This window comes from Salvelinus namaycush, chromosome 17 (assembly GCF_016432855.1).
Source record: "Salvelinus namaycush isolate Seneca chromosome 17, SaNama_1.0, whole genome shotgun sequence".
Lineage (NCBI taxonomy): Eukaryota > Metazoa > Chordata > Actinopteri > Salmoniformes > Salmonidae > Salvelinus > Salvelinus namaycush.
Window position 1 is genome coordinate 18,600,003 of NC_052323.1, and position 14,283 is coordinate 18,614,285.

General features: G+C 45.2%; 1 protein-coding gene across 1 annotated transcript in view; it reads left to right on the plus strand.

The window, feature by feature from the left end:
* Positions 1 to 13,144, plus strand: part of LOC120062042 (sodium-dependent phosphate transport protein 2A-like) — a 36,110-nt gene extending 22,966 nt beyond the window's left edge. The window contains exons 10-14 of the mRNA XM_039011847.1: positions 191 to 358; positions 596 to 712; positions 10,537 to 10,661; positions 11,258 to 11,527; positions 11,718 to 13,144. Coding sequence (XP_038867775.1) covers positions 191 to 358; positions 596 to 712; positions 10,537 to 10,661; positions 11,258 to 11,527; positions 11,718 to 12,035 — 998 coding nt within the window. The 3' untranslated portion in view covers positions 12,036 to 13,144. The remainder of the gene's footprint in view (positions 1 to 190; positions 359 to 595; positions 713 to 10,536; positions 10,662 to 11,257; positions 11,528 to 11,717) is intronic.
* The last annotated feature ends 1,139 nt before the right edge of the window (positions 13,145 to 14,283 follow it).

A 14,283-nucleotide genomic window follows, 5' to 3' on the forward strand; every position in this document is an offset into this window, starting at 1 on the left:
ATACATGCCATTTAGCAGACACTTATCTCCAAAGAGACTCACAGTCATGCGTGCATACATTTTTTACATATGGGTGGTCCCAGGAGTCAAACCCACTATCCTAGCATTGCAAACGCCATGCTCTACCAACTGAACTGCAGACGAGCACATTATTGTGAATTATTTGTCTGGTGCTCCTGGTTTCCTCCAGGTAGGCATCTGTTTGCTGATGCCGATCTGTCAGACCTGACGGTGGGGCTGATCCTCCTGGCCGGCTCCCTGGCCCTGCTCTGCACCTGCCTGGTGCTCCTGGTCAAGCTGCTCAACTCCCTCCTCCAAGGTCAAGTGGCAAAGGTCATCCAAAAGGTCATCAACACAGGTGGGCGCCGGTCAGAGATAGATTGCAAGATTTTTTACATACAATATATGAGAATGCCAAGACAGACAGACAGACCTAATCAGGGTCGTCACTAGTTACCACAGCAACAAAGTCTTAATTATGTCTAAACCCTGCCTATTTCTGAAATCCACTAGCAAGATTTTCAGACAGACAAGAAAGACAGACAGGTAGACAGACAGACCTAATCAGGATCTTGCTCTAACCATTTCAATGTAGACTTGCCGTATCCGTTTGGCTGGCTGGCGGGCTACCTGGCCATGTTTGTGGGAGCAGGGATGACATTTGTAGTGCAGAGCAGCTCTGTGTTCACCTCTGCCCTGACACCACTTATAGGTGAGTGACTTCTGGCTAGGGGAACATCTACCTACCCCATTCTGACTTCTGGCTAGGGGAACATCTACCTACCCCATTCTGACTTCTGGCTAGGGGAACATCTACCTACCCCATTCTGACTTCTGGCTAGAGGAACATCTACCTACCCCATTCTGACTTCTGGCTAGGGGAACATCTACGTACCCCATTCTGACTTCTGGCTAGGGGAACATCTACCTACCCCATTCTGACTTCTGGCTAGGGGAACATCTACCTACCCCATTCTGACTTCTGGCTAGAGGAACATCTACCTACCCCATTCTGACTTCTGGCTAGGGGAACATCTACCTACCCCATTCTGACTTCTGGCTAGGGGAACATCTACCTACCCCATTCTGACTTCTGGCTAGGGGAACATCTACCTACCCCATTCTGACTTCTGGCTAGGGGAACATCTACCTACCCCATTCTGACTTCTGGCTAGAGGAACATCTACCTACCCCATTCTGACTTCTGGCTAGGGGAACATCTACCTACCCCATTCTGACTTCTGGCTAGGGGAACATCTACCTACCCCATTCTGACTTCTGGCTAGGGGAACATCTACCTACCCCATTCTGATTTCTGGCTAGGGGAACATCTACCTACCCCATTCTTGCATGAATAACAATTAAAAAAACATTTGTAGGTTTTCTGTAATGATTGAAATTATAGACAGAATAATCATAGATAAAGGCCATTTATCAATTTGGTTTATTCAAATCAGTTTTTCAGGGGGGAGAAGAAAAGGTCAATAGTTTGAACAAGACTAACAGATTCACTTGGGTTATGAAATCTATTCTCAGAAAAAACATTGATGTATAGCTGAAATACGTAGCCTACAAACACAATCTATGAACTCACACAGAGACATACATTCTAGTTTTATCTCATTGCTGACATGCTGGTCCAGACTAAAACCCCTGTGGTTTGTGAGATAGCATGTTAATATACCGTAGAAAGACAGCAGGCAGTTAAACAAGTACAATCAGATAAACATTGACCCACTTCACATCACATAGTTTGATGAAGCCAGAGTTAAACTTCCTCATGCGTCTTCATTTGATATATGGTTTGAATATTTACAAAAACATGAACAATGGATTAATAGGTATTTTTTGGGTTATCATCAGGTAAACCAGTTATGCTAATCCCATTAAGGTACAGCATAAATCACGTTTCTTAAATCAAAGGCAATATTCCATTAGCTGATATAACAATAAATGGGTGTAAATCTTCAGTGGATCAGTGACCAGGAAGTCACACTGGAATCATACTGTTCTCTGGCTGGATGTTTCTGTAGGTGAAGGCGTAGAGGAATGGATCCAAGCAGCTTTAGGTCAGAGATCCAACAATTCTCCAATTGGATTCCCAGAACCCTCTCATAGCCTTATCCCCCACAAAGATGGCTGCCACTCCCAGCACATTCAAATCAAATCAAATTTTATTTGTCACATACACATGATTAGCAGATGTTAATGCGAGTTTAGCGAAATGCTTGTGCTTCTAGTTCCGACAATGCAGTAATAACCAACGAGTAATCTAACCTAACAATTCCACAACTACTACCTTGTACACACAAGTGTAAAGGGATAAAGAATATGTACATAAAGATATATGAATGAGTGATGGTACAGAACGGCATAGGCAAGATGCAGTAGATGGTATCGAGTACAGTATATACATATGAGATGAGTAATGTAGGGTATATAAACATAAAAGTGCATAGTTTAAAGTGGCTAGTGATACATGTATTACATAAAGATGGCAAGATGCAGTAGATGATATGGAGTACAGTATATACATATACATTATATTAAGTGGCATTGTTTAAAGTGGCTAGTGATACATTTTTGATCAATTTCCATCAATTCCATTATTAAAGTGAGCTGGAGTTGAGTCAGTATGTTGGCAGCAGCCAATCGATGTTAGTGGTGGCTGTTTAACAGTCTGATGGCCTTGAGATAGAAGCTGTTTTTCAGTCTCTCGGTCCCTGCTTTGATGCACCTGTACTGACCTCGCCTTCTGGATGATAGCGGGGTGAACAGGCAGTGGTTCGGGTGGTTGTTGTCCTTGATGATCTTTATAGCCTTCCTGTGACATCGGGTGGTGTAGGTGTCCTGGAGGGCAGGTAGTTTGCCCCCAGTGATGCATTGTGCAGACCTCACTACCCTCTGGAGAGCCTTACGGTTGTGGGCGGAGCAGTTGCCGTACAAGGCGGTGATGCAGCCCGACAGGATGCTCTCGATTGTGCATCTGTAAAAGTTTGTGAGTGCTTTTGGTGACAAGCCAAATTTCTTCAGCCTCCTGAGGTTGAAGAGGCGCTGCTGCGACTTCTTCACAACGCTGTCTGTGTGGGTGGACCAATTCAGTTTGTCTGTGATGTGTACGCCGAGGAACTTAAAACTTACTACCTTCTCCACTACTGTCCTGTCGATGTGGATAGGGGGGTGCTCCCTCTGCTGTTTCCTGAAGTCCACAATCATCTCCTTTGTTTTGTTGACGTTGAGTGTGAGGTTATTTTCCTGACACCACACTCCGAGGGCCCTCACCTCCTCCCTGTAGGCCGTCTCGTCGTTGTTGGTAATCAAGCCTACCACTGTAGTGTCGTCCGCAAACTTGATGATTGAGTTGGAGGCGTGCATGGCCATGCAGTCGTGGGTGAACAGGGAGTACAGGAGAGGGCTCAGAACGCACCCTTGTGGGGCCCCAGTGTTGAGGATCAGCGGGGTGGAGATGTTGTTACCTACCCTCACCACCTGGGGGCGGCCCGTCAGGAAGTCCAGTACCCAGTTGCACAGGGCGGGGTCGAGACCCAGGGTCTCGAGCTTGATGACGAGTTTGGAGGGTACTATGGTGTTAAATTCTGAGCTGTAGTCGATGAACAGCATTCTCACATAGGTATTCCTCTTGTCCAGATGGGTTAGGGCAGTGTGCAGTGTGGTTACGATTGAGTCGTCTGTGGATCTATTGGGGCGGTAAGCAAATTGGAGTGGGTCTAGGGTGTCAGGTAGGGTGGAGGTGATATGGTCCTTGACTAGTCTCTCAAAGCACTTCATGATGACGGAAGTGTGTGCTACGGGGCGGTAGTCGTTTAGCTCAGTTACCTTAGCTTTCTTTGGAACAGGAACAATGGTGGCCCTCTTGAAGCATGTAGGAACAGCAGACTGGGATAAGGATTGATTGAATATGTCCGTAAACACACCAGCCAGCTGGTCTGCGAATGCTCTGAGGATGCGGCTGGGGATGCCATCTGGGCCTGCAGCTTTGCGAGGGTTAACACGTTTAAATGTTTTACTCACGTCGGCTGCAGTGAAGGAGAGTCCGCAGGTTTTGTTAGCGGGCTGTGTCAGTGGCACTGTAATGTCCTCAAAGCGAGCAAAGAAGTTATTTAGTCTGTCTGGGAGCAAGACATCCTGGTCCGCAACGGGGCTGGTTTTCTTTTTGTAATCCGTGATTGACTGTAGACCCTGCCACATACCTCTTGTGTCTGAGCCGTTGAATTGCAACTCTACTTTGTCTCTATACTGACGCTTAGCTTGTTTGAATGCCTTGCGGAGGGAATAGCTACACTGTTTTTATTCGTTCATGTTTCCGGTCACCTTGCCCTGGTTAAAAGCAGTGGTTCGCACTTTCAATCCACGGTTTCTGGTTTGGGAATGTTTTAATAGTTGTTGTGGGTACGACATCGCCAATGCACTTTCTAATGAACTCGCTCACCGAATCAGCGTATTCGTCAATGTTGTTGTTGGACGCAATGCGGAACATATCCCAATCCACGTGATCGAAGCAGTCTTGAAGCGTGGAATCAGATTAGTCGGACCAGCGTTGAACAGACCTGAGCGCGGGAGCTTCTTGTTTTATGACATGGTGAGGAGTGCATGGAATGATGAAGGTCACAATGATGCTGGTCACTAACCTAGTCATCCTGCGGCTCCTGAAGAAGGCTGTTTGGTTCACCTTTCTGTGGAGGTGGATATAGGCGGTGGCCACGAGAAGGGAACAACAAATCCCAGGACAGTATTGAGGAGTATACCGGCCATTTCCTGAGTGTCTGATGTGAAAACATACTGACACTGTACCTGTCCACTCTCATCTGGCTTCAAATCTCATAACATCACCCCAGAAGACATATTCACAACCCCTGTTACTCCCCAAAGGACAGCCAGCAGACCTGTCTTCCCTGCCCCTGATTCTGCCAGTCTGACCCAGCTGTGGGGGCAGAGAAACAGGAGGTAGCATTAAATGCTCAGTAGTGTCACAGTCAGCAGGCTGGCTCAGAAACTACAGAAGAATAGCATGGAAATGTGATCCTCTGTAGCTCAGAAACTAGAGCATGGAGCTTGCAATGCCAGAATAGTGGGTTTGATTCCCGGGACCACCCGTACGCAAGCATGACTATGTTGCTTAGAAAAAAAGTCTGCTAAATGGCATATATTCTATATGAACATACAAAGAGACAGGGTTTCATCCAGATAAACCATAGGTCGTGGACCCATACAAGCAGCGTGATGAGGCAAAGTAGATCAGATACAGTCAGCATCTGGCTCAAACTGGCTATATCTTGGTTTTGGCGAAGGACAACCAATCACTGGGATGTTCTCGGGAATGCTGATTAGGCAGCAGAGAGACATGACCGCGCTAGGCTGTCGTATAAAGTACTGTTCTCATCTGACAGGAGGTACAGTACTCTGAAAAGCTGTTTTTCTGTCCAGTGGATTTGCTATCCAAATATAGTCTTGGTAGTTATGGAAAGGCCATGGTTAGATGTTGTGTGTCAGTTGGACTTTGCATGGGCCCTCTGAATATCCTGAACTCTTTATGTGAAACCACAAATGACGATGTCTTTATCTTAATTTACCTGTAGAATGTTGGATAACCAAGCAACCAATGAACTATCAGAGTTGTTCCTGCTCTAACACATGGAAAGTCAAATCAACCCCTCATATCTATTTCATATCTGATCTCTGGAGAATTTTAGGAAATGGAAATGGAAATGTTTTGGGGAAATGTTCTTTCAATTATAATGTAAACAATGTACTGGTATACATTATCACAACATCACAGGAGGTTGGTGGCACCTTAATTGGGGAGGGCGGGCTTGTGGTAATGGATGGAGCGGAATAGGTGGAATGGTATCAAATACTTCAAACACACGCTTTCTATCTATTTAATGCCTTTCCATTTGCTCCGTTTCAGCCATTATTATGAGCCGTCCTCCTCTCAGCAGCCTCCACTGTCCAATATATCATATTTCTATTTGCATCTAAGACTCAGTTTCGGATTATTCCTCATGTTGACGGTGTGCAGGTCTCTCTCTCTCTTCTTATATTTCAATTACCTTCAAATACATTCTTAAATAAGTATTTAGCCAAAGTTTGTTTGAAAATACAAGTGTAGTTGAATATTGGAATGTATTTGCAAATACATTTGGAAAGTATTGGCATGTATTTAAACCTACTTCTAATTTAAGTAGTTGTAGTGGGCTGTGTATTAGAAAATACTTAAATACACAGAAAATAAGTATATCAAATACAAATACTTAAATAATCGTACATTCGTATTTAACACTGTTGAAATAACTAATGAGTGTCTGGAAATTCTACAAGATTGTGGCTTTCAGATGACTGGTGACTACTGGTCAGTGGTGGAAAAAGTACCCAACTGTCAGACTTGAGTAAAAGTAAAGATATCTTAGTAGAAAATGACACAAGTAAAAGTGAAAGTCACACAGTAAAATACTACTTGAGTAAAAGTCTAAAAGTATTTGGTTTGAAATATACTTAAGTAACAAAAGTAAATGTAATTGTCATGACTTCCGCTGAAGTCAGAGAGTGGCAGTGGTTTGGAGAGGGGAGGGGGGGGGCAATGCAAATAGTCTGGGTAGTCATTTGACTAGCAACATTTGAAATAATGTTTTTTACATTGGATATAAGTAGAGACTCAGAGCTAGAAAATGTTATTTCATACACTATAGTTGAGGAACAATGGTAAAGTAATTCTGCTTTGAAAGTTGATAAACTCGGTCTCCGGCTCAAACTGGAAAGATTGTGGGTTTAACGATGGTTGAACATCACTGCGATGTTCCCTGGAACTCCGATTAGGAAGCAGAGAGACATGGCCACGCTAGAGGCTAGATATCCACAGTTCCAGGAGAAGGCTGAAGGACTGAGGAAGGAAGCAGAGAGACAGGACCACGCTAGAGGCTAGATGTCCACAGTTCCAGGAGAAGGCTGAAGGACTGAGGAAGGAAGCAGAGAGACAGGACCACGCTAGAGGCTAGATGTCCACAGTTCCAGGAGAATGCTGAAGGACTGAGGAAGGAAGCAGAGAGACAGGACCACGCTAGAGGCTAGATGTCCACAGTTCCAGGAGAAGGCTGAAGGACTGAGGAAAGAAGCAGAGAGACAGGACCACGCTAGAGGCTAGATGTCCACAGTTCCAGGAGAAGGCTGAAGGACTGAGGAAGGAAGCAGAGAGACAGGACCACGCTAGAGGCTAGATGTCCACAGTTCCAGGAGAATGCTGAAGGACTGAGGAAGGAAGCAGAGAGACAGGACCACGCTAGAGGCTAGATGTCCACAGTTCCAGGAGAAGGCTGAAGGACTGAGGAAGGAAGCAGAGAGACAGGACCACGCTAGAGGCTAGATGTCCACAGTTCCAGGAGAAGGCTGAAGGACTGAGGAAGGAAGCAGAGAGACAGGACCATGCTAGAGGCTAGATGTCCACAGTTCCAGGAGAAGGCTGAAGGACTGAGGAAGGAAGCAGAGAGACAGGACCATGCTAGAGGCTAGATGTCCACAGTTCCAGGAGAAGGCTGAAGGACTGAGGAAGGAAGCAGAGAAACAGGACCATGCTAGAGGCTAGATGTCCACAGTTCCAGGAGAAGGCTGAAGGACTGAGGAAGGAAGCAGAGAGACAGGACCATGCTAGAGGCTAGATGTCCACAGTTCCAGGAGAAGGCTGAAGGACTGAGGAAGGAAGCAGAGAGACAGGACCACGCTAGAGGGTAGATGTCCACAGTTCCAGGAGAAGGCTGAAGGACTGAGGAAGGAAGCCGAGAGACAGGACCATGCTAGAGGCTAGATGTCCACAGTTCCAGGAGAAGGCTGAAGGACTGAGGAAGGAAGCGTTGGAGGTGGAGTAGTTTAAGGTGGACAGGTTAAGTTGCTCCATTTCTAGCAGTGAGATAAACGGACTGGTTGACTGGGACGAAGTCAGTTCCTTGTTTAGATTTAATGACATCAGACAGTTTTTAGAACAGCTGGTTTTCTGTCATGCGAATATTTCCTTTTCAAATAGAGTCTCAGTGAAGTGGTGGTTTGGGAAAAGCTCTGGTTGGATGTTGTGTGTCAATATGTATTTGCATGTGACATCTGAATATACTGAACTCATGACACCACTGATTATCTTGTTTGTCAGTTCATCTTGAATTTTCTAGTCAGAATCTTGGACAGCCTTTGGACAGGAAGGTGGGTTCCTAACTTGAAACATGTTGGGTGGATGAGTGTTGTTATACATGTTCAGATGATGTTCTACACATTGGTAGTGTAAGCCAGTTGTTCTCAAACTGTACCAGTATCCCCAACATGTACCTTTTTATGTCCATTTTACCTGTAAGCCTATGGTCTCGTGAGTCTTTTCAAGTACTCCTGGTTCAGAACCACTGGTGCTGTTGTCTTTACATCCTGTAGGTCTGGTGTGTGATTGGAGGTTAACTTTACTTTATGCTATTGGTCAAAAACTTAGATTTTGAATCCAAACAGTCAGATGTTATAAAGGGGTATCAGATTCTCTTTCTCTTTGTTCCTGACCTGTGCTGATGAAATACACTCTCTCTTTCTTTCTCTCTCCACCCCAGGGACTCTTGTGGCATGGCCTTTCAGGCTATGACTTCTCTCTCTCTCTCTCTCCTTGTAATGCTTCTGAAAGCTTTGTAAATTAAGCTTATGCCTTGTTTGTGATTTCATTCATTTTACAATGATATTAAATCTCTGACTTTGATATAGACAATTCTTATTCCTTACTTGATAGTGTATTCCTGTAGCTCTTTAATGCTGCAATATGTAACTTTTTGGGTGACCCAACCAAATTCAAATATAAATGTGAGTTAATAGATCTGTCATTCTCATTGAAAGCAAGTATAAGAAGCGGTATATAATGTATGTAATATGTCCGCTATTTCTATGCTTCCCATGCAATATTCTAGGTTATATTTCACAGAGGTTTAGATGGTATAATGATTCTGTACACTATAATAGCTTTTTTGTCACATACACTGAAATTAGGCAAACTTACAATTTTAGCAACCAGGAAATGGCGAGGTGATTTCTGTATAGTGCACCTTTATGAGTATTGGTTGCTTTATCTTTATCTTTATGGAGTCAGATATTCCTCTTAATAGACTTTGTCCATTCATTTCATAGTCTTATTATGGGTCGCATGTAAGAAGTATATAATATACACATAATGTATCAAATATTACCCCACTACAATGTAAGGGGTGACTTAGCCCCTCTACAAATATTACCCACTACAATGTAAGGGGTGAGTTAGCCCCTCTACAAATATTACCCACTACAATGTAAGGGGTGAGTTAGCCCCACTACAAATATTACCCACTACAATGTAAGGGGTGAGTTAGCCCCTATACAAATATTACCCACTACAATGTAAGGGGTGAGTTAGCCCCTCTACAAATATTACCCACTACAATGTAAGGGGTGAGTTAGCCCCACTACAAATATTACCCCACTACAATGTAAGGGGTGAGTTAGCCCCTCTACAAATATTACCCACTACAATGTAAGGGGTGACTTAGCCCCAATACAAATATTACCCACTACAATGTAAGGGGTGAGTTAGCCCCTCTACAAATATTACCCCACTACAATGTAAGGGGTGAGTTAGCCCCTCTACAAATATTACCTACTACAATGTAAGGGGTGAGTTAGCCCCTCTACAAATATTACCCCACTACAATGTAAGGGGTGAGTTAGCCCCTCTACAAATATTACCCACTACAATGTAAGGGGTGAGTTAGCCCCTCTACAAATATTACCCACTACAATGTAAGGGGTGAGTTAGCCCCACTACAAATATTACCCCACTACAATGTAAGGGGTGAGTTAGCCCCTCTACAAATATTACCCCACTACAATGTAAGGGGTGAGTTAGCCCCTCTACAAATATTACCCACTACAATGTAAGGGGTGAGTTAGCCCCTCTACAAATATTACCCACTACAATGTAAGGGGTGAGTTAGCCCCTCTACAAATATTACCCACTACAATGTAAGGGGTGAGTAAGCCCCTCTACAAATATTACCCCACTACAATGTAAGGGGTGAGTTAGCCCCTCTACAAATATTACCCACTACAATGTAAGGGGTGAGTTAGCCCCTCTACAAATATTACCCACTACAATGTAAGGGGTGAGTTAGCCCCTCTACAAATATTACCCCACTACAATGTAAGGGGTGAGTTAGCCCCTCTACAAATATTACCCACTACAATGTAAGGGGTGAGTTATCCCCTCTACAAATATTACCCACTACAATGTAAGGGGTGACTAAGCCCCACTACAAATAGTACCCACTACAATGTAAGGGGTGACTTAGCCCCTCTACAAATATTACCTACTACAATGTAAGGGGTGACTTAGCCCCACTACAAATATTACCCACTACAATGTAAGGGGTGACTTAGCCCCACTACAAAGTAATTAGCAAATCGCTATCATCTTACAGCAGACATACTTTTCTATGTGCCACATGAACAATGGTGAACCCTTCTCCTGGTTTGCAGGTATTGGTGTGATCAGTCTGGAGAGGGCCTATCCACTGACTCTGGGCTCCAACATCGGCACCACAACCACAGCCCTGCTGGCAGCCCTGGCCAGCCCTGGTGACAAACTGGCTGCTGCCATACAGGTACGGACCGTTTGGGAATAACTTATTTCGCAAAAGGCTTTATTCAGAACAACTTACATTCAAATAAAAGGGCTGAGAAACAGCAAAAGATACCTTTCAAGTAAAGCCCTTTTTGAAGGAAATGGTTTCCCTCAATGTCCACCTAATACCGTCCATCTTGTCTTTCCTCTCAAATGTCCATCTAATACCGTCCATCTTGTCTTTCCTCTCAAATGTCCACCTAATACTGTCCATCTTGTCTTTCCTCTTAAATGTCCACCTAATACTGTCCATCTTGTCTTTCCTCTCAAATGTCCACCTAATACCATCCATCTTGTCTTTCCTCTTAAATTTCCACCTAATACCGTCCATTTTGTCTTTTCTCTCAAGTGTCCTCCTAATACCATCCATCTTGTCTTTCCTCTCAAATGTCCACCTAATACCATCCATCTTGTCTTTCCTCTCAAGTGTCCTCCTAATACCGTCCATCTTGTCTTTCCTCTCAAATGTCCACCTAATACCATCCATCTTGTCTTTCCTCTCAAGTGTCCTCCTAATACCGTCCATCTTGTCTTTCCTCTCAAATGTCCACCTAATACCGTCCATCTTGTCTCCAGATTGCTCTGTGTCACTTCTTCTTCAACATCCTGGGAATCCTGCTGTGGTACCCCGTCCCTGTGACACGTGTCCCCATACGCATGGCTCGTGCCCTGGGTGAACGCACCGCCAAGTACCGCTGGTTCGCTGTCCTCTACCTCCTCTTCTGCTTCCTGCTCCTCCCGTCCCTGGTCCTAGGCCTCTCATTGGCTGGCTGGAGAGTGATGGTGGGAGTGGGCGCACCATTTGTGTGTGTGACTGTTTTCATTGCTTTGGTGAACCTGATGCAGGTGGGTTAGAAATACTGTAATCAGCTATTCTTGGAGAACATTGGAAGTCGAATTGATGATGGATGCTGTACGTTTTTACGAGGATTTTCTACTCAACTTCCATTGTCATCCAAGAGTGGTTGAATAGTTCAGATGTATCAAATTTGATTGGTCTACGATTGGTTGGTAACAACATTTCTCTGTGCTGCAGGCTCACAGCCCTGGCCACCTGCCCGTCCGTCTCCAGAGCTGGGACTTCCTGCCTCGCTGGATGCGATCCCTCAAGCCCCTTGACAGGGTCATCACCAAGGCAACTAGCTGCTGCAGCACTGGCCATGCAACCAGAGACGACCAGGCGGCGCCCGTTAACGCGGTAACGACCCCTGTTGACCCCAAGGTTGCATCCGCCCAGAGGAAGGCTGACCTGGCGTATGATAACCCCGCCCTTGAGTACCTGGATGAGACGAAGCCAGGTGTACCTGTGTTTAAACTGAAGGGTCTGGAGAGGTGCAACAGCACACCCCTCTAAAGGAGATGGGTCTTGGTCTGACATGGGAAGGGTTGGTTTAATATTTTCTATTTAATCTCAGGAGTGCACTGCTCTGGGCCTCAAGGGCCATAGAGTGTTCTGGTCCTTGGCTTATAATCTATGATTGATTTCTGCCAGCTGTGCAGTCTCTCTATAGCCAATCAATGACATATATTGATAAATGAAGTGCCTGGGAGATGTACTGTACAGTATAAAGCCCAGAAGGAGATCTTATAGTCTTTGAGGACTGGAGTTGTTCACCCTCTTCTGTGAATATGTTTTATTATCATAGTGATCAAGACTGGATCCAGTAGTCTAGATTGAAGATGACAGAGGTTAAGACAGCAGATTCTAATATCCCATACCTCTTTACAAAAATGGGACCAGCTATGCTAGTTAATATCGGTCGAGGTCCAATGAATGTGTTTATTTTCGAACGCTGTCACATGGAATTATTCTATTGTTCTAACCAGTATATTTTCGACCTAGCAAGTATCTAGTTCCCTAAGTGTGGTTGGGATGGATAAGCACTCGAAGACATCACAATGGAATCAACGAGGGCTCACTTCACAGATAATCTAAACCAGATGGGCGTACATGAAATGAATGTGTACTGTGTGTCACTGTGTGGGTTAGAATGTCCATAGTAGGTGTGTTTTTATAAGTCTGTGTAAATGTGTCTGTTTGTGGGTTGGCTTATGTGTTAGTCATACACGCGTGTACCTACTCTAGCAAATGTAGCTTCACAGAAGTCAGTTGATTATGCAGAAGAAGATCATGCTTCAAGCCCCTTGATGATGCTGTTCCCTGTAGGGAAGAAATACTTTACTAGCACTTTGGGAACAGAATGAAATGTTCAGATCAACAGTGTCTCTCTTTGCTCCATGAACAAAACAGAGTGCAGAGTGTGCAATGATATGAAACACTAAAAGGAACTTGTTTGTCAGACAAGGGGGGAAGAAATATTTAGAAGAAATACAAAGATACTAATAAAGTGCTTGCTACTGTATTATACAGCTCTCTGTATATGCCATTGATCGTTTCCCTGACAAGTGTCTATCTAATGATATAGCAACATTTCTATAAAACAATGATATCTTGTCAAACAATATGTGTACATACATTTGATTGATATAATGGTAACCGGGCCTTTCAAATAAAAAAGCATCATAAGCAACAAAAATCAAGAGAAGAACACTGTCGTTGTCGTGCCATGTCTGAAGTCATAAGTAAGTCAGTATCTCATCAAATAGCTACAAACCTGTGTTGTATTTAGTGGGCGAAACAGTAGAACATTTTCTAAAAGGTTCTACTACTTAAACTTCCCAATAAGAACACAGAAGATCATTTTCCATCTAGAACATCTACTTCATTTCTGGCTACTGAACATGACCCTAGACATCATCGATCCCCCCTCAGCAGCCCTCCACCCTGTCACCCCGTCGGTCATTCAATCAGCAGCCCTCCACCCTGTCACCCCGTCGGTCATTCAATCAGCAGCCCTCCACCCTGCCACCCCGTCGGTCATTCAATCAGCAGCCCTCCACCCTGTCACCCCGTCGGTCATTCAATCAGCAGCCCTCCACCCTGTCACCCCGTCGGTCATTCAATCAGCAGCCCTCCACCCTGTCACCCCGTCGGTCATTCAATCAGCAGCCCTCCACCCTGTCACCCCGTCGGTCATTCAATCAGCAGCCCTCCACCCTGCCACCCTGTCGGTCATTCAATCAGCAGCCCTCCACCCTGTCACCCCGTCGGTCATTCAATCAGCAGCCCTCCACCCTGCCACCCCGTCGGTCATTCAATCAGCAGCCCTCCACCCTGTCACCCCGTCGGTCATTCAATCAGCAGCCCTCCACCCTGTCACCCCGTCGGTCATTCAATCAGCAGCCCTCCACCCTGTCACCCTGTCGGTCATTCAATCAGCAGCCCTCCACCCTGTCACCCCGTCGGTCATTCAATCAGCAGCCCTCCACCCTGCCACCCCGTCGGTCATTCAATCAGTAGCCCTCCACTCCACGCCGCAGTCAGTTACTTTCCACCATGTCCCCTACCCTCTAACCTCCACCCTGTCACTCCCCTACCCTCACCCTGTCAGTCCCCTACCCTCCAACCTCCACCCTGTCAGTCCCCTACTCTCCACCCTGTCATTCCCCTACCCTCCACCCCATCAGTCCCCTACCCTCCAACCTCCACCCTGTCAGTCCCCTACCCTCCAACCTCCACCCTGTAAGTCCCCTACCCTCCA